The sequence below is a fragment of the Plectrocnemia conspersa genome, unplaced genomic scaffold (genome assembly GCF_051122295.1).
Source record: "Plectrocnemia conspersa isolate PC_06_02 unplaced genomic scaffold, ASM5112229v1 ptg000002l, whole genome shotgun sequence".
Taxonomy (NCBI): domain Eukaryota; kingdom Metazoa; phylum Arthropoda; class Insecta; order Trichoptera; family Polycentropodidae; genus Plectrocnemia; species Plectrocnemia conspersa.
The window spans coordinates 3,529,418-3,551,870 of NW_028277166.1; the positions used below are offsets into that span (position 1 = coordinate 3,529,418).

Below are 22,453 nucleotides of genomic sequence, written 5' to 3' on the forward strand. Positions count from 1 at the left end.
TACTCACTCCTATAAAACTGGCAGTTGAAGCTCTAAGTCGTCGAGATGCCACTTTATTAACTTCCGAAATTATTGTTAATTTCCTTTTAAAAAAAATATTTGAAATCAACACAACTCTGTCGCACGAACCACCAAAACATTTCAACGACTAGAAATAAAAAATTTAACTTTAAAACGGAGTTTCAGATATTATATTCAACTATCAAGCGAACTCCGAATCTAGAGCTTTTATTCAAATCATTGCTTACAATTAAGCCAACATCTACAGAAAGCGAGAGAGTTTTTTCTACATCTGGAATATTTGCCACAAAAACCAAGAACAGGCTATGTGATTCATCATAAAACGCCTTGGTTTTTTTAAAAACATATTTTTCCTTACAAAAGTAAAGGTTTTAACTTAATATTGACATAAATATTTCGATTAAAAAAATTGTAATAAATTAAATTTAAATAAATATCGAATAAAGTGTTTTTAAATTGTTTCAATAAATTTTCACCTATCGTACCTATAACACAAATAATATAATTTAATAATAATAAATTAATTAAAGTTAATAATAATAAGTTAATTAAAGTTAATAATAATAAGTACATTTTTTAACATAATTTTCTTTCATGATTATTTTTCGTATAAGTCTTGAGTCCCGGGAATTCCCGGGACTTTAAAAATTTAGGTCTCGAGTCCCGGGAATCGAAAAAACCCGAGACTTCAGAATCCCTATACAGCACCAATGGTTAGATTATGATAACAAAAAAACTAATAATTTATATGTTTATGTGCTTATGTGCTTATAAAAGTTGATATATACTTTCTCAATTTTATCAAGACATTAATAATCATATAAATATTATTTTTCTTGCAATTTTAAAATCATAAAGTATTTAACGTAATTTTTAGAAGAAGAAAAATATGTCTTCCCAAATTTAAAATTGTCTTTGAAATACATTAATGTTACTTTTACGAGTGCCACTTATAGTAATTTCGTAAATTTAAATTTAATTTAATATGCCATTGTAACACAATTCTTTCTAAAATTATTGTATCTTATAATAATTTAACTTATAAATTAAATACCATATTATAAGCTATAAAATATTATTTTTACAAAATAAAAATTCAATAAGTTTCATAAAAAAGTTAAAATTAAACGAATTCCAACCTTTGAGTTGTAACTTTTTGACTGTATACACAGCAGCGTCCTTTTACTCTCAAAAAAGATTCATCCCTAAAAGGCAAAAGGGTTAAGACATTCTCCAAAGCTCCTTTTAATATTTCAATCGTCCGAAATTACCCGCAACCTTCCGAGTTATTTACGCTAGTCTTCTTGCGATTCTGAAATGTCAACCGAATATTAATATTAACGGTTAACGCAGAGAGTTACCGACCCTTGTTTCCCAACGAATCCATTATTCACGGTTTTATGATATTTATTATTTATACGGGTTTCCGATTTTATGTTGCACAAATTTCTGGAAATTATGTATTATTGCCCAAAGATGTATACTTATGTATTCAATATTTTACTTTTGTATACAACATGTGCTATCCATAATGTATTATATCATAGTTTGAAATGTATGGTTTAATAATAGATTATTATGTATACCTAATATAATAATATAGTATACATTCTACGTCGGGATGTGTATGAAAATGTGAGCATATGTTTGCTCTATATATAAACTAGGTGCTATGGAGTTTAAGTCTTATGTTTATTGCTATCATACACATGTAGTATTATTTAATTATACTAATATATTAAGTAAAAATTGAATTATGATCTTACTGATTAAAATAAATTAAAAAAAAACATACTATAACAACAATATATTATACTATTTATAACATAAATGAGTTAAGGCTACTTTTAAATAATAAGTGGAATAGTATTAAAGTTATAAATTTAACCACATAAGAGTTTTTGTTAAAAACTCTTATGTGGCGCATTATTAAGTAGCCTTAAAGTACTCAAAGCTTTTAAGTACAGCATTTTAATTTTTCTTTGATCTTAAAACACATGTATGCCATAAAATAAAGTAGAAGTAATAAGGGAGTTATCATTAATTATATTCTACAAATATATATAGATATACTTAAACTAATATAGAAACATTACTAATATATAAATACTAAAAATATATTGGTTTTATTTCTATATTAGTTTTCAATAATACATTAAATGGTAATAAGGTTTTATTTAATAAATGCTAATAAATTGTTTTATTATCCTATTTAATTTATAAAAAAACATTACTATAAAATGAATTAGATGGTATTTAAAAACATCGGCAAAATATTCACAAGAAGCAATATATATATATAATTTTTAATTTTTAATATATATATACAAATCTAAATGCATCAATAAATATTAGTTTTAAATAATTTTAATATATTAATTATAGTTAAACATCCGTTGAATATCGCGCTTAAATTTAAACACAATTTCACGATCGAGTATACCATAGGATATTAATAAATAGCATCTATTTCTGAAACGTCTGAATGAAAGAAGCTTCGAGTCACAGCATTCATCCATCACCGGTTCAATTTTTGATTAGACCTAATTTTTAGAAAGCTGTCGTAGCTTTTCCAATAATTCTCAAATACATAATTCAACGCTTCTAAATATAGAGAATCGAAGTCGATTCATATTTCATCGGCGACTCTTTATAATTCCAATCACGAATATCCATTGAACGTAGACATGAAATTCCTAACTTTATATAGAACCAGAAGGCTAGACAAGTTCAGCATGATTAAGTTATCTTACGTACTTAACCACTACTTTCAACAATGTAAAAGTTTTTACAGCAAACTACTAACTAAAACTTATCAAAAATTCAATGCTTAAACTTTGCTGAAATGTAAAGAACAAACGTTTACATAAGCTTTAGTCGAGTTTCATTGAACGAGGGAAATCGCATCAGTGAATCACTTTTTAGGATCTTTGCCAGGAAAATGTCTAAATTATAACATGGTTACACACGAAAACGTGTGCATAAATATAAACACAAATATAAATGTGTATGTTTATATTATATAAAACTATTGTTATTTCTAACGCAGCAAATGCATTCGCTAGGCTGAATCACACTTAGTGATGCTTTGAGACAAAAATATACTCTACTTCACCTTGGATTCGTATTCTATATTGTAAAATTATATTTATCAAGAAAATATCACAACATATTCATAACATTTATGATAAAGTTAAATTTAATTAAAAAATAACTATACATATATCAAAATTCTTTTAATGACGAAATTAACTCTTGATAAAATAAAAGAACATATCTGATCCACCTCCATTGTCCAGACCGTGCTCCTTTTGACTACCATTTATTTTAATTGATGCAATACTGCTTAGATGGAAAAAATCAAAACACAGACGATGTAAAAAAGAGGCTATCGAAATATTTTATATCAAAGCCTCATTTTATGTTAATGCAATAAAATAATCGATCAAGAGGTGAGAAAATTTTATGTTCATAATTAAATTTCACATCAATTCTTAAATTCGGATATTTCGTTATACTGAGATCAGACTTCGTTACAATGAAAGTTTTTCTGGGACAAATTTTCCTCTAGGAAGTGTTGCATCGATTGAAATAAATGATAGCCAGAAAGAGCAAGGTCTGGATAATAAAGTGGATGATAAAAAACTTTCCAGGCAAGCTCCTTGATTTTATCAAGATTTAATTTCCCCAAATGTGGACGCACATTATCATATTATAAAACTATTTGGCTTCTATTGACAAGTGCAAGCTTTTTTCACTTCATCATGCAGACGATGAAGCTGACCACACAATACCAAAATAATACAGTAAGATCGTGCTTCAACGTAATTTTTTCTACTTGACCTGTGAATAACTACTGTCTTTTAATATTATATATGTTGTACATCACCCATTTTTCATGTCCCTTTATTAAATGATCAAGTAAAGGTGACTTAGCTTTAAAATTCAGAAGCTCTTGGGATATTCGGATACGCGCAACTTCTTTTTTTCTCTAAATTCGCGTGGGACTTATACATATTGTTTCCAAGCCTTCCGATTCTTTTATATGCATCTATGCACTGTTGAATCGGACTGGCTTAGACATAGATAGTTCATAACTGCAACCAGGACATCATCTTTTCCAGAACTATTGATATCGTAATTTTTGATTCGATTTTTTAATCTATCTTTGTCATTTATTGATATGTAATGAATCGCCTACCACTTTACAAATGTGTTTATATTTTATATTAAATTCATATAACATACAATTTTTTATGAAGTCTGTCAAACTTATTTTTAAATTACCGTAATGTGGATGTGCATTAATACAGATTCAACAAAAATAAGTACTCAGGTATTAACAGCCAAAGCAAATACATTTTTAGATTACCTGATGATACTAAAAATTATGATTCTATTATTTAATATAATTTTGCAAAAGTACGAATAATGATTGAATGATATTTTTACACTTTTTATTACATAGTTAAAAGTAAAACAAGCGTTAACATATTATTAGATAATGTGTTATCTGTATAATAATATATAGTAATTTAAATAACATACTCAATTTTTGTTTATAATGAAACTATACATGATACCTAAACGAAAAATTAACCTTGAACCCAATTGTTAGAACATCTACATATATTTTAAATATTTTAATAACTCTCAATTTATTTTTTTCATTTCAGAGAGTTTCCATTAGTAATGATATAACTATGTTAAATACACCTACTAAGCTTCTATGTTAACTTTTTGCTCTTTTAATCCTTGTTGTATAAATTACACATTATCTGGTAATATTATTCTTACAAATATAGCAAAACTTTTTTATAGAACATTACCAAGAAAATTGTTGTATAAATGAGCGATTTATAAATATATATAAATTAATGAAAAATAGAGTCTGGCTAGAAATACATACATGTATTCAACACAGACAGGATGTGAATATATAAGTTATTCACGGTTTATTTACTACGGTCCGGTGTCGATTCCGTAACGTTCAAGTCTCAAAGCCAAGTTTATTTCTTGCCAAGAAGTGTTTGTTGCGAACCAAACATCAAAAGTGTACCGGTGAGTAGGAGTTATTAGCGGTTCAACCGTTTGTTTAATTGATCAGCAAAAATAAACCAAAGATTAGGTCATTTATTGGCATAAATTAAGCTTTACCACACCTTCTTAGCATCTGGATATGAGCAAATCTTAAGGAATAGAAATAATATTACACCAAATATTTTGCAAAATTTTCACCCATAATATTTTTTTTTATATATATATAAGTAATTAATTGCGTACTAAATAGTCAGAACAAACATTGAAACACTCGTTGAAATAATAAAATGGAAATGTGCCATGTAAACATACACAACACAAAAGCGTTTGAGTTATTCAATAGCACATATTTTACATCCGACTTTCAAAGGGAGGAAATTATTCAATCTTAAGCTTAATACAGAATGTTCCAAAGTAGGGCATTTAATAATGTGTTTCACAAAATTTGACTACATGAAGATAATTTAAAATTGTTATTTTATTATCGTAGAAGGCTCATAAACCCTTTGGTATTATGAAATCTATTTAAATGCTAATAGCTCTGTTGTTTATTAAATATATAAAAAAGAATGCACAATAGTTTGTAATATATAAAAGTGTTTTCCTAGAAAGAAACGTTATTTATTTGCTAAGCCCGAGGCATTTGCTAATAGATGACATTCAAATGTCAACGCCTTTACGACGGAAGACCGGTGGAAATATTTCCGACTTTTGGTGAGGAAAAATAGGTCATTTCGTGTGCTTATTTTCGTAAAAATGTTAAGTTGTCCGTTGGCTTATGATTATGACATAGATTATTTTGGATTATGTATTAAAAATGGATTAAAATATACAAGTATTTCCAAAAATACTTTGTCTAATCATTCATCAATTTGGTTTGTCTATAAATCTTCAATTCTTATAATTATAATATTTTCAACAATCTGTTATAAAAATAAACAATAACGCTTGAGACATCGCTTATCTAGTTGAAGGTCATGTTCTTATTTATATTTTCTTCGAATTTACGTATAAACTTGATATTCAATACTAATTTCTATGTTCAGAATAAATGCTCCTTCATGACATATTAATGTCAACTCTTCAAACTGTTTATAGGTCAAAGGGAAAAAAGGCTGAGCTTGATAGTTAATCAAAAATAATCCGAGTTTTAGTCACAAAAGCTTTAATTAATCCTCTCTCAAAGCATTTGAAATATGAATCAACAAATTTTCTTGGTAATTAACGAGAGGTTGAATAGATAGATTAGGGTTTATTTTCAGATTACAGTGTTCTATTTTAGGATTATTGCGATAAGTTTGAGATATTTCTTAATATACACAAAAGGTAATTATTGTGAAATGGTAGTACATATTTGTTAAGGTTGGATTATTTCGCGTTGCCTTGGAAAAGTATTGATTTTAATTTAATTATGTTTAAAATAATTTAATATACTATTGAAATTGCTATATTTTATTTAATAAACACAAATAATATTATGTGAACATTTCTTTTTTATTATTACTATTTTTTTTAAATTAGTAAATGCTAATAAAAAAATTTAATTTGTATAAGTTTATAATTGTCTAAAAGCTCATAATTATAAGAAATGTAGATCTAGTCAAAAATAATAATATTCTAATATGTACGAAACACGATGCCCGACATTGATTATTATCTCATTCTTATTTTTTCTGTTGGATAATATGATTTTTCAAAACCTATAAAATTCACTTATACAACATCAGTCAATGTAAATAATGCAATATAAATTACATTAACAAAAAAGTATGGTTTCGAGCACGAAGCGCAAATTTAAGAGTGCGTAGCACAAATATTTTAGACTTTATTATTACGCTACCTCCTTACTAATATAGTTTTTTGACAAAGCGTAATATATAATAAAACAATATTTCAGTGCTTGCTACGTAAACCTTGCTTGGTGCGTAAATTCTAATTTATAGTCAAGGTAGATAATAACCTAATTTTCAGTGATAGAGCCCATAATGGATGCACTAAACTTGAATATGCCAATAAAATACTCACTAAATATTTCGGACGGAATAGCGTAATCCGTAACGTCTCAGACTAGTAACTCTTAGGTTGCGGGCTCGAGCCCCGGCAGCGGCACTTCAATTTTTATTTATAAAAATGCGTTATTATTTTTAAAAAAACCGGCACCAGCTGCAGTAATTCTATTGATTATAAATTGTATAGCACATAATAATATATATTTAATAATATAGATGTCACCGATTCACATACTTTTTTAATCTGGTGGTTAATACTTGTAAGTATTCATTATGTCTGATTGATAGAGTCAGTTGGTACAGATGTGCCCGTTGTAATGCATTGGGCTTACGCCTGTCAGGTTACAACAGAAGATTTAATAAAAATAAATATTTTTAGTGGTTGTAGATCAGGCGCAATTTAAGCTATTTTTTATTGCATTTAAAAAATAAAAAATTACATTATATTATACAAAGAGCACAAAAATAATTAAGGCGCACTAATTAAATTATCGTTTTTTAAATGATAAAGTGTCGCAGACGCTTGGCTAATGGGGTCCTCACTACGTAGATGCAGTTCGAAAGGCTGCAGTCGTAGTGGGCGCAAATAGATGCCTCCGAAAGGGACGTAGATTTCTGACTGACACACTAAAAAGATGCACGTTTTGTGGAGTCAGCTCTTAATGTCTCTTTCCGGAAGATGGCTTAAATGTGGGTGGAGTTTTTAATGGCAGGGGCGACTGGCCAAGGACGAAAGCTTAGCGAATGGAACATCAGAGAAAATTTAATCAATATATATAGCTCAATGCAAGAGCATGTTCCTGGACAAAAAACTAGAGTTAGAAGGACAATGCGTTTATCAAGTTATTTAATATCTTATAGTAAACCACATGTACTCCAAATATAAATATCTTTGCATTAGGTACATTTCATGAAACTTTCGATAAACCAATGTTTTATTTATTATTAGAAAGTAATATTTAAAGTGGTTTTGAGAAACATCGTTATCATTTTTGAGGTGGCAAAGAGAGTGGCGTAATGGTTGCCACAGAACAATACAATATATTACTTATTTTATAACAACAAAAATACAATCGATATTTGATTAGAATACCAAAAGAAATTTAACCAGTAAGTATAGCTCAAAATTGATTTGAAACAGTGTCCTTAATCACAACGCAAGATCGTGTACATGGACAAATCATATTTTAAGAAAAGTAAACTACAAATATTTTAATTACATTAAGTTTTTAATCCATATTATAATATTACATAATAAGCAGCAGGGGTCAAGATTTGATCCTTGTAGCACTCCATATTCTTTTCAAATGAAAATAAGTTGTACCCACATGATTATTAATTAATATAGTCCAACATATTTAATGACTAATAAAGGTGTAAGCCTTCACCTTTCGAAATTTATATTCAGTAACTAGTACATATATATTGGTCACGTAAGAGTTCAGTGGACCCATTAAGAAAATAATGTACAATAATTATAACTGTTAACATTTTAGCCGATGGCGTTTATACAACAAATAATATTACCTGTATAATATATAAAGTCTAATTTAAAGGTCCAATGCGTATTATTTTTTACTCTCGCTGGGGCGCAATTTGATGCTAATTTACGACCACTCCAAGTTCGTTCGATGAAATTCCGATTTTTATCACAGGGCGAAAATTGATCCAATTTTGTGTATTTTTTGCCTCTGCTCCCCGAGCGTTTGATATCGGGAATAATAATGTCGCGCTCGTATTTTACTTTCCAGGAAAATGTGGAAAATGATTGGAAAAAATCGCGCTTCATTCCGTTGAAATTGAGCTTTATCGTGCTATATATTGTAAATAGTACTTTATATATTTATTTTTTAGTTATTTTTATTAGACTAATACAAACGTATTTAAACGTTTTTTACTTGCACATTATGAAGCCAACTATATTTTAAAAACAATAAAATTAGCTTAAACATACTTTCTGGCACTTTTTATATTATTTTTTAAACATTTAAAATTAAAATATTAAATAAAAATGATTTTATATTTTCTCAAAAAAATATTTTTAAATGTACGAAACACGATGCCTCATATAAATTCTTATTTTATCTGATATATAATAATACATTTTTACCGTTTTAAACTAAATTTATAGCAGTCAGGTGAACTTTATGATATAAACCTAGCTCATTTTGTACAGTGTTTGTTTGAAACTTTCTCAATTTGCGGTCTTGTCTGTTTTAAAACTTAGTTCGAATTCATTGAAACTGTTTTGATTAATCTCAGTTTATAATAGTAATATTACTTTTAGTAAATATTATATTTATATTTTTATTTTTATATTAATTAAATCCCAAGTCTCTATTAATTTTTATATTTTACTAGATTATATACTAAACTTTTTTGTGTATCGTCAATATGCTGTACATATTGTAATGATGAATTAAAATTGAATGTCTTGCTCAGAAAATAAGACAAATTAAATTACTCTTTAATATTCTAACGCTCGCGTCAAGCGTAACTTTGTGTTCAACCCCATTAATATTTACACCGTTTCTTATTGGTTTTTCCTTCTTTTTTCAGGTGTTTGGTCACCTGGGGCAGCGCCGGCCAAAACAGAGCCGTCTAATAAAGAAGCAGCAGCGGTCAACGGAGAAACACACCCAAAGTCCACTCCGACCACCGAGGGGGCTCCTCCTCCGCCCCCTCCCCCGCCTCCCCCGGTGTGGACCCCCAGGTCCAAGGGGTCCTCCCCGGTAGCCGAGAAGAAAGAGTTCCGACCCGTGCCTTTCGAATCCCCGAAGCTTTCAAGGAAGGTCGCTCAAGAGCAACAACAGGCAGCACCAGCTACAGGGGTATGAATTATTCACGACGATGGACGGCTGGAATATGACACATTATCTAATTTCAAATCTTTGCAGAAGAATACTCCACCCCCGTGGGAGGTTCGCCTGGCTGGCTCTAGATCCGCTCCTGAAGCTGCAGGACTTAGCGGACTCGCCAATTCTCAAACTCCTCAAACACCACCGCCTCCACCACCACCGCAGAATCTACCTAGAGCACAAAATCCCACCATTACGCTGCTGCAGAAGGCCAGAGGTGATATATCATATCTTAATTATATGAGGATAATATAAGTAACATTCGATACGCAGGTGACACCGTATCAAATAAAAAAATACTTTAATACAAAACCGTCAGCTAATAAACAATTAAAATTTAAGCATAACCGCTGTGGAGAACAGAGTAGTCGCACAAGTGTCTTTTATTATGAAAATAACAAAAAAACTTATGCACATGAACAGTTTTTTTCTCAGGGGCGTGCCAAAGGGCGTAGAATTTTCCTCTCGCCTAATTCGTTTCAATATATTGATCTAAACTGCTAACAAGCAAACGTATAAAAGGCCTTTTTGAAAGAGTAATTGCCATAAAATAGACTACTTTATATTCTTGTCAGTACGTCTAAACCGTTCCCAAATGTTTCACTACGACGTCTTTAGATGACAAACCCTAACATTGGTGCTCTTAAAAATATATATTTTCAATTTGTTAACTTATTCACGCTTACCGCAAATTTAAAATGTATCTGTTGTTAATTTTGTAAAAAATCATATTTCAAACCCATGACGTACATATGTAAACATAATACCGACTAAAAAACATATTTTTTCCATTTGTTTTAAAAGTTTTTTTATTTCACATTTAGCAGATTTCATCTTCTCCATAAGTACTTTATAATTTTATATTTTTATAAAACATTACTTAATGTAAGCCGATAGTTTGTTTTAAATATAATTTCACTAACTGGCTGAGTTAGTGAAATTAAATTTATACTAGTGAAAATATAAATTTACAAATAATATACATTCGTTGTAACATATACATACATTAGAAATCCATCCGGTAAAGACTGCAAGAATTTGGTAAATTTTTGTATATAAAAGTGTTTAAAAAGTACTATTACGTAACATTTACTACTTCTTTACTTTTTTCTCTATGGTTAGTTTTAATGGAGTAGTTTAGTACTATTTTCAAAAAATAAATTATATTTTGTTAATGTTCCCATGGAGATTTCTTTGTTTTGTATATAAATATTTATCACAAGATGAAGAATACAAGAAAATACATATTTAAAAATTAAGTACATTTTTTATAATAGTTTACAAAAAAATTAAAAAGATAAATACAATTAATCATAAAAAACATAATAGATTCATTAATTTATATATTTCTTTAATAATTATGTTAATTACTACATAATATTGTACTAAATAGTATTGAACATTTTGATGGTTTACATTATACAAAAATAATCTTTATTTTAAATACAATATATTACTTCTACTAATATTATTTCAGTATTTATCTAATATGAAAATCAAAATAAAAACATTTGCGTTAAAATAAGAATAATATAAAACTACATTACTTTACACATGGAAAACGTTATTATTATATGGGTAAAGCTTTTTATCTATGGACGGTGTATAAATTTATTTAAATTGTGAATTACAGAAGGACAACTACCACGTGGTGCTTCCTACATCGAGCACGACCGAGATCTACCAAACGATCGTCGCATATCACCGCCTAGAGTACAACCCGGAGAGACTGGTATTGACAATGGCATCAATATATATTAACCATTAATATAAATGATGTACTATTCTTTTTTATGTATCTAGTATATTCACTGAGAAGAGGATATATGAGTGAACCGGAGAGTGGAAGCGGCAAGCCGAGGAAGATGGCTGAACTAGGTCCTAAGAAATATGAAGGAATTGGACCAACAACCAAAGACGGAATGCCTATCACATTGAGATCTGTATGGACTCTTAAATGATTAGTTTATAAAACTGATTTTCAGGTTTACACCTAATCTTTATATACTATATTTTAGGAAGTGAAAGAAAACAACCAATCCAAATGGTACAAGAAAATGTACGATACCATTCACAAAAACAAGTATGACGGTGAGTCAAATTTATCGATAATTTTGCAATTATAACCATGAATTGTGCTTAAGGTTGGATGTCCTCAAAATTGTTTGTTTTTGATTTTTTTTTTCCAGACGATTATGTTACGGTTCGATACAAATCACGTAGAGGTGAATATTGTTGCAAAATTTGTAATATTTGATTATCGTTAAATATTAGCTAAAGTTTGATATAAGAATAGCAAACGTTACTTCGACGAAACGGTGGCAGCAGTAACTTTGTAAATTTTTGGCAAATAACACTTGAAAGCTTCAAACGTCGTGATATATATTGTATATACATTTAATAAACATTGGATGTTCAATACTAGTGAGAAATATCTAATCGTGACTATAGTGTTAAAAAATCATTAATTAATTTCAACTTATACTCTGCTCAGAAATCACAGTTAGTAGGCAGTTTTTAACAGAAGCATTACACTGATCTGCTTTTGCCTAATAAGTCCGTCACACATTTTTTACTGTTTCATTATTTTACCAATACTTTCTAAAATAGTGTACGTTTGAGAATATCAATTCCTGTGATCGATTACTGCTTTATAAGAAAAGTGAAAATGCAAAAAACGTTATTTGGGCAATGACTACAGATTTTAACGATTAAAAACTTTAAATTTGTGTACTGATAAGGAGTTTTATAAGAAACATATTCAAAAAAATCTATTACATAGGCAGATATTAATACTTAGAGCTATGATATTACACATATAGCTATAAAAGACACTACTTATTGAACATCCTCATTACATATTTAATAATCATTTTAACATTTAATTTATTTATTTATTTTAACACATCTCGTGTGCTTATATGTACATGAAAATCTCATTTATATTTTGCTTTAAAAAAAAAACACAAAATAAATTAACAACAAAAAAATATAACCGCACAACATGCGACCGACTCACAATTATTATTGTATTATACATAATTATTAATTTTACTTTTGGCATTAATCATCTATATTCGCCTCTTATCAATTTGTAAATAAAATAATATTAATATTATAGTATTATGTCCATATTTGTAATGCTCATGTATAACAATAATTCCATCAGCTCATCCATCTGCGGTACATACGGCACCCAGATCCACACAGTACGCTTACTTCAACCCCAAATCTGGATACTTGAGCGAGCCTGAAGGCGGTGCTGGTGCAGGAGGATGGAATTCTGATGCATATGACAGCGACGTACCTCAGAGAAGGCACTCCGCTTTGGATCGGAGACGGGCCGCTTCTGATAAAGAGAATGAGATCAACAGTCCATATATGCAGTCGAATAAGTAATTTTAATGCTTTTATTACTATTTAATTAAAATATTTTTAAATGGTAATGTATGTGTGTGTTTAAGTATGATCAATTACAGATACAGCACTTTGGCGTCGGCTAAAGCTAGTCAAGAAGTGTATAAGAATCAACCGGGAAGGATAGAGGACTATATCCCTGGTAGATCGTCAGTTATCGATAAAGAAGCTAAGCAGGTATTATATTATAAAATATTATATTTTAACTGCTAATTTATAATACACAAAAAAATATTCATAAAACGCTATAGAGGAAAAAAAATATTAAAGATCCCACTTAGAGAACATTTTATCTATCTCTAGAGTCGATCTTATGTTTAGCTTTTAAACCGGGGTGAGTCAAATGAAAACTGTAAACAAAAAAGGTTCAAAATCACTAGATGAGTACGGTGAATGGAACGAGCAGTATGAGATCGAACATTTTCATATTACAACCGGTACCTATAAATCCACATCGTTTCAATTAGATTGTAGATCAAAGATAATTTAAGTCATACTGATAACAGTGTTCTTCTCGTTCATCTTAAAAGAGAGTGAGTAAACATAAGCTTTCCGGCTTCGGATTTGTTGAGAAAGTATAATGACATTCCTGCTCGCTCTCATAGTTTTTGCTGGCTGTAGGTCTTATCTTCAGTGACAATTCAACCTAGAAAGATGGCACATTCTGCTTTAAAGCACATCGATACACTGTCCTATAAATTCTAAAAATAAATATTTATGACAGTTTTGAAATTTTTCATTCGCGATCGTCTGGGTAATTTGGGGTGGAAACAGACTATTTGTTATTGTCAAATCTTAAAGAACTCTTTACATTTTCATTTGATTCGCCCTTGTATATCTAAAAGCTCCAGTGAGAACTCATAGTTTTAGACTATAAAAGGATGATTTAAACGCTTGAGTAGTAACATAATCCTTGTATTAAATACTGGACACTAATCTGTTCGGTAACGTATCTTATGATTTACTGACTGTTTTTGTCTTAAACCATAACTTGATAAGAATACATTTCTATAGTTATTTATTAATTAAATTATCGCAAGAACAGCCTCTAGTTTAAAAACTAACCAGTGTATCTTGACACATTTCACTTTAAAATAATTAAAGCTTAGTGAAAGTATTCATCGGTGAATTACTTTTATTACTTGAAAATTGTTATATAACTAGCATTGAACCGATTGATAAGTCAAGGGAAAACTAAACTAACCAATGTTAAACCATGTTTATATAAGTAATAGAGATTAACAGCTGATCTAACCTAACAATAACTTGAAATATAAAAGTTATATGATATATATAAACCTTTTAGGAAACAGTTTTGAATGTGTCAGCCCAATATACCCAAATTCCTAAATAGCCATATATATATATAACCCTCTAGTCAAATATTGCCATTATATATCAAAAATCTAAACAATGGTTTTAAAAGCATATTTAAATTGTATATTTATTTACATATTTAAATAATACTACTGTTGAATGTTCGTAAATAAAAAATAAAACGTATATAAGGACTTTCACAAAGCATTGTACTTCATTCATTTTTTAGGGGGCGTGAATAAGTTGACAACTCGATATGTATGATTTGTTTTTTACGCTCTGGGGTGTAATAATTATCTCAAATAAATAGACGTATTAGCCTAAAGCGTTAATAACAGATATTTTCAAATTTAATACATGTCGAGCTGTCAACTTATTCACGCCCAACACGATTTTAAAGTTTATCCTCTGAAATGTTCTTACCAAAGGGTCTTTATATATTATTAGCAGAAGAATGTTGTAATAATTGGACATAAAGCGTGACAATTTTACTATTTTGCTATAAAACACAACTTACAATGTGTTCACAATTTCTTCAAGGCATCTGAGCACTTTATATACACATTTTTATAATAAAACCTCAAAATTGTCGCTCTTTAAGTTTATTGAAACAAAAAATTACCTCTTATACTAATGCAATGATCTATTGTAGTATATCATTTTTAAGCTATATCACGTTTTACTGCCATTCAGTCTCAGAACGGACATGTTTTGTTTCTTTTTAGTGGTGGGACGAGGTCATGGACATATTTGATGGGGTACGATACATTTTTACACTATTTTACTGAAAAGAAGTTTTCTTCCGTTCAATTTTAATATGAAAATTAAAACATCAATAACTTACTTATAAAGAATTACAGTTTTCATTAACATTGATGGGATTAAAATAAGTTGATTGTAAATATTTAATTAATATAATTTGATTATCATATATACATAGAATATTATGTACAGCTTTCTTTTAACATCATTTAACCAAAAGAACGGTGTTACTAACGTGTGGCTTTACACTGTGTCCTTTTTATAACACCTCGTTAACTTGCTGCACATCCTGGACATTCGCGCCGGTCTTGTCACGTCCAAATATCGTTATCACACACATTCACGAGTAGTGGCTGGACGAGAACTCACCACTTCCCCAGTACAGCACTCTTCTGGCGAGGGCCATACAGCGGAGTGTAAGAATCACTTTTGTAGCCGGAGAGGTCTTGAATGTGCAATGATTTGTCTTTCGAACTTCGAACCAAAATAAACACTTGTTGCTTTGTGTAAAATTTGCTCACACGTCGTTTATTAGCATGCGGTGCATTTGGCTTTGGATGGACACTTGAGATTTCTACAAATACATACATTGTTATACACAAATATGCTATAATGAATATATGAAACTTACTAACATATGAAATGGTAACATGAACAGCTGTTTCAAAAAATTGTATCATAAAAATGTTAATGTTACAAATTAAGAATATAATAGAGTAGTGAAATTAAAAACCACATTGTTTAGAGCATGCATTATGACAAAACTCCGTTCCAGCCTATGGGCGAGGAAAATCGAGCAGCGTCACCATACCATACATTATTTTATATTTTCACCATCAACTGATATCCGCAATAATGTCTCTAAAACAAGAACCATTACTTCATGCAGCTGTCTGAAGATGCTCAATATAGGGTGTTTACCCTGCGGGCTGGAACAGAATTATGTCATAATGCAACACTCATCAAAATATGACCGACATACAATATGAAATAGAAACATACCCACTACAACCACTAAATTTTGAGTTTATCTGTTACTTTATTATATGAAAAACATTATCCAACTACATACTGTAATTTCAACTATATAAATATCATATATAGCAAGATTTGTTCCCATTTCATATATGTATTATACATAAACATATAAACATACACTGACAACGTTTGCATGGTAATATTTGTGAAGAACATTTTTAATGGGATTTTAATTCAAGAAACTTATTATTTAATGCATGGTTTGTAAATATATAAGGATGGTAATCATTTAATTTATCTTATCTGTGTGTTTTCATGAAACTATTTTAATAAATACTCTATATTACACAAATTAAATTGAAATTTTTAGCATGAGATTCTTACAATGTCAATATATTACACAATAAGTTAAACTGCATGTAGAATAACTCTGTTCAATTTTGTGTATTTATGTGAAGCTTGATCCTTCTATTTATTCATATGTAATTCATTCATTGAGAAATATTTAGTATGTATTTTTACAGCACTAATAAAATACGTTCCATCTATAAGATATGGTCTTATAACAGTTATTTAGAATTATATACATCAAAGTCAATAGAAAAATCATCTGAAAGTTGATTGTTATTACAAATTTCTATCTTGCTGGTGTAAGGCCATTTAATTTATTGATTGAAGTTACATTCAATAAAAAGTTGTTCTTCTTTTCCAAATATATAAACTCTGAATGGATTATATCCTAAAATTCTTCAGCTACACTTTTAAACTGTAAATGAAGCTTAATATTTCAAAGTGGTATATGGTTACTAAATCTATACGTATTATGCCTTATAATAATGTTTACAATTATATTTTTCAGCAATTGGCAAACACTAATCAACACCAACCTCCACCAAACAAACCGATTCCTCCATCATCAATATCGAAATCTTATATGGCAAGGTATACACAATCAAATTATAAATCATATATTTATGTGAGAATAATTATTTGATTTATTTCAGAGCATTGAAAGAATCTGGCTATGAGTCTGATTCAACGTTAGTATTGAGAAGAAGAGAAGGATCCCTGGATGCTCAGTTATCTCCGCAAGAACAGAAACTAGCTTACCGCTCGTTACAAGCCGGTGGTGAGCCGCCGTTGCAAGGTTTCCGTAAACCAGCCCCTGACAAACCTAAAGGTATATCTATCATATTAAACCATAATAACAAAAAAATAGCATGTATGATAATATTAATTAAGGCATGATAAAAAACAATTAAGGTTTTGGTTTACTCTTGTAATATTATATATTAATAACGAGTGGTTCTTTAATCTTATACTTCTTCTTATAATATCGGGAACTACTGTTCGTCTGTCGTCAAGATTTGATAGACAAACACCTTTTAACATTATTAGAGGAACGCTGTAGTTCTGTAGCTCTTTTTTAGTAACTGTGACTTATTAATGTATTATCTTTTATATATGACAGGCATATTTGTAGTAAAAAATGTTAAATAACATTAGTTTCTCTATTGCCCAAAGAAAAAGATTTTCGTAGAACGTTTATTACATTCAACTTCTTTTTGGGTGTGAATTTAGAAGTATCGTAGATACTGAGTTCTATCATAAATAAGTCTTCTGAACTTTGATCAATCTATATAAGTATAAATAAACCAGGATAGGTTTTACTGAAAGATTCTGTATTTAGTCCGATTATATGACATTTTAAACATATTTTATGTAAATTTAAATCAAATAATCTTAATTTCAAATACTATTATGAGTCTATGAATACCTAAAAGATCTGTATTTGAAGTCCATATGAACCATAGTGTTTTTAAATTTCTATCGTGTCTGGAAGATCAAAATTCATTTATATATAATTCCGATCGCTCAACACAAATTAGGTTTTCCTAGTTTTTTCTATTCTCACGGATGAATAGTATGATAAATCATAACAAAAACTTGTGCTAGGTCGTTCATAGTGACATATATTGATTTAATGTTGTAATTTAAAGCATATAATTAATAAAATAACTGATTTATAGACTTGATTGTAGTTTGGTGTTTCACAACTTACTTGAAGGTATTGATTGTGTTCACTCCATTATAAGGCATTGTCCTGTCATGTTAAAACGAAAGATTTTAACTAAATTTATTTATTTAAAAAAAAAAAATTTAATAAAAATATCGACCATACGTTACAGTGCAAAGTTTGGTTACTTGATCGTTCTGTAATGTTATAGTTTTCTCAATCTTTACTTGTATTAAATATCCATAGTTATACTATTTCTTTGGTCTTCAGTTAATTTAAATATAAATTATTAGTTAATTTATATAAAAAATAATTATATGAAATGTTTTACTGAAAAAATTATAATTTATTTAATTATTTTTATTTTAGTATTAATATTATGGATTTTTATATTAAAAGAAGTGAAGCTACAAAATAAATTAAAAAATGTACTTATTTTAATAAAATATTACATTGCTTTGCAAAATAAATTTATATCTTATGGTTTTAGCTAAATCATTACTTGTTTTACATAAAGTCACATTTTTTTAATTTATTGCGTTTTTGAATTAGAAAAAGTAAAAATTTTAGTAAATATAATCTTAGTATCTTATAATTTTCTACTTATTTTTAAAACAATACTAAACTTTTTTGCCACATATTTTTTATAATTTTTTTTTCAAAAATTGGCACAAAAGAAAAAAAAAATTTATTAACATATCTACACAATGATTTTATATAAATCATTAGTTATTTCTAATATGGTCAACTTTTTGGGTATAAATTTTAAATACATATAAATTGGTGCAAATAAATAATTTTGCACTAATTTTTAAAAACTTTTTCGCACTTTTTGTCATAAAGATTAAATAAATTTAATAACATAAAATCTACACAATGATTTTATATAAATCATTAGTTATTTCTAATATGTGTAGAACTTTTGTACAATGTACTCTTATTAAATGAATGCATGTGTATAGGATAATACTGTATGGTTATTATGCTAACAAATACTGCTTTAACATAACAAAACTATTATTTTTAACCAGTGAACAGTAAAAATGTGATCTTTATAAATTTTAACGTGAATCCGTATCGGAATGTTTGTTCAGTGACATCAATCGATTATGTAGAGTTTCATCATCAGACGATGTCGTTACAATAAATCCATCACCGTTGACTGATTTTCATGAATGAGTACACTCCTAAATGGCTTTGTGATACAAAAGAGCGAAGGTCATCACGAGGTGAGGCCTCAGCGCTTTGACTGTCCCGCAATTCAATTGTGCTCTGAACTGCGAAGGGGAACAATATCCCTTTTAGGTTACAATTGTTGATAAGTTTATAACATTTCTTCTATAGAAACATAGTTTCGCTTGCTATTTATAAATATACACAGATTGTGTATATATGTATATTCACTAACGGTAAAGTGCGTTATACTAATGCTTTACTGATCAGCTGCTTTAAAAGGTGAGTGACTTTTCTATTTCTAATTAATAAAAAACGCTGGTGGAGGATTTGCTTCGAACGAGGTATTGAATTGCTAATGCCTCTTAATGCATGCAGCTTATATATAACATCAACACAGGCACACAAAAACACACACAGAGAGACACAACTTTATACTTTTTCAGTATCGTCACGCCTTTTTTTACCGGCCACGTTTGCATCACCGCAATTTAGGAGAAGAACCGGCACAATAACAATACTCGAATCAATGAGAACCAGTGTAAAATTATTTGTAATGTTTGATCGTTCACAGACGATACTGAGATTGAATATTTTCCACTGTCGCCGACACTGACCAGAATCCGCGTGCACAAGAACGCCGACAGAGGAAACGATATCATATGTTATCCGCTGACATCGCTGACTACTGATAGTCCTTTTAACAAATACCAACAAACTATACCGTCGTTCATCAGTGTTGACTTTCAAAGGACCAAATTCGATCCTCCTCCGCCTCCTAAGAGACTATCCTCAAAGGCAAACTCTACTTTAAAGCTAGTATCATCCATAACTCCGACTTCAAGATTGCTTCAAACTCGCAATGATATAAACCCTCCAAGAAAGCCTTCATCGGGAACCATCACAAAGAGCAAGAAAGAAGTAAGGGAGACTAAAATGAAATCATTGGACGGCAAAAGAATCAGAACTACAAGAACGACCATTTCCGTGCCAGTTAAAATAAACAAAGCATCTGTAATGAGGAAGAGTACTGAAAGCATCAAAGGAACGAGCAGTTTCTGCTCACCTCGGCATACAATGTCTCCGGTAGATTACGCATCTCCGTTGATCACCAGATACTTTCCTGATAATTCCAGCAATATAAGAGAAATCATAGAAGGGGGCGCTGGAAGAAAGACTCCAATATCAGGGATTTTAGACAGAGGAACTTCTTTAGATAGAACGTTTGCTAGTGAGAAGAAAACTTTACCATTAAAAAGCATACAAGAATTTCCATCAAAGCTATTCAAATCTACAGAAACTTTATCACCTACTGATTCATCAAAATCAAATAAAGAAAATAAAAAAACAATTAAAAAAGCAACTTCTTGCTCTTCTATGAAGTCTATTAAAAATGCAGATGATAAAACAAAAGCTCCAGTGTCGCCAAGAGGCAGAGAACTCATGCGCACCTCTGATAAGCTACTGAATATGAATAAATTAAAATCTTCTGAAACACAAGCTAACGAAAAAATATGCTCCTTTCATCAGTTCGTTCAACCGAAGAAATCTACGAGTAAATCTTCAAGTCGCACGAGAAAATCTCTCGATGATCTTTCGACTAAAGGTAAATCTTCAAACAGTTCGTTGAATAGCATAAAATCGTCTAAATCCAATCACAGATCGATCAAAGGCAGCGACAAGTATAAAGTATCCGCCATTAATGATCAATTCGGGGATTTCAAGAATGTAACGAACAAAACCAACAAGAAGCAAAAGAGCGAAAGTAACAATGACAAAAAGTTCGGAACGTACACAAAGAGCAAGAATGCAAAATTGCCAAAAACTCAAGAAAAAGACACCGTGAAATATCTCAAATCGATTAATCGCGAGATCGACGACTACGTGACCAAATACGAAACGGCATTTTGTGCCAATTTGAGCGAAATCAACAGCCAAAGAGATGCCATAATGTCAGACTCTTTCTTTCAACATTTACTGTTAAGAGACGTTCCGCGTCAGAGTCAAGTGGACTACGATCCTGATTACCACTCCACTTCAGTCTTAGAGAAAGCTAAATTCTTCCAAAACGTTCAAGAAAATACGACTCAATCAATGACTCGGCACGTGAACTCATATCTGAATAACAAGAAAGCCGTGACTGATTCTAAATTTAGATCTTGGGATCGATATGAAGCAAGACCTAGAAGTCCAAGAGCTGTATCTTGGCCGGGAAGGATGAGTCAATCTTGCATAAGAAAATTCGATAGTCTATCTCAAAAACCATCAATGATACCTAAGCTGCAAAGCAGAAGTATGAGTGAACCTCCCAAAGTAGAGCCTATACCAAAAATAGCTCCCCATTTTTATTATAAATCTCCGAATAAAATCATATATCAAAAAATTCAACATCCTCCTACTAAGATCGTATTTACACAGACAACCAGACCGTTATCTCCAGTCATAATTCGAAAGAAACATAAGCCTTCCGAAGTTACAAGATTACCATCTCCATCTAAAATAATTTTGAGTCAAACATCAAGTACAATTACTCCTGTTATTACTCATGATAGATCTAGATCTGAATCGCCTTTAATTCAGCGCAAATCTGATCTTAATTATTATAGCGATTCAGAGCCACCAAGAAAGAGATCTTCACCGGCTAAGATTATGGATTCGTTTAGTGTAAGAAAAATGCGAGAAGAATCTCCATCGCCATCTCCGATGCGCTCACCATCTTGTCGCAGAATCCACAGTGCTAGAATATCTCAATGCAGGGCTGATGATTGTATAACGAAGCTAAAGAAAAAAGTGATTAGGACTCAAAGCGCAGGAGAAGCAGAATCAAGACGGAGAGAACACGATGAAGATGCTTTCGTGAG

At 30.0% G+C, this 22,453-nt stretch overlaps 1 protein-coding gene across 43 annotated transcripts in view; it reads left to right on the forward strand.

Moving 5' to 3' along the window:
* Nucleotides 1–22,453, forward strand: part of CAP (Cbl-associated protein) — a 146,881-nt gene that overhangs the window by 101,403 nt on the left and 23,025 nt on the right. For 12 of the 43 annotated variants that reach the window (XM_088205329.1, XM_088205331.1, XM_088205330.1 and 9 more), the window contains 12 exons: nt 9,630–9,901; nt 9,968–10,145; nt 11,562–11,660; nt 11,732–11,871; nt 11,947–12,019; nt 12,118–12,153; nt 13,098–13,323; nt 13,393–13,522; nt 15,388–15,420; nt 15,775–15,840; nt 17,262–17,344; nt 17,407–17,582. In XM_088205329.1, the coding sequence (XP_088061455.1) occupies nt 9,630–9,901; nt 9,968–10,145; nt 11,562–11,660; nt 11,732–11,871; nt 11,947–12,019; nt 12,118–12,153; nt 13,098–13,323; nt 13,393–13,522; nt 15,388–15,420; nt 15,775–15,840; nt 17,262–17,344; nt 17,407–17,582 (1,512 nt within the window). The remainder of the gene's footprint in view (nt 1–9,629; nt 9,902–9,967; nt 10,146–11,561; nt 11,661–11,731; nt 11,872–11,946; nt 12,020–12,117; nt 12,154–13,097; nt 13,324–13,392; nt 13,523–15,387; nt 15,421–15,774; nt 15,841–17,261; nt 17,345–17,406; nt 17,583–22,453) is intronic. The other 31 variants (XM_088205342.1, XM_088205310.1, XM_088205312.1 and 28 more) reach the window with 8 other exon arrangements.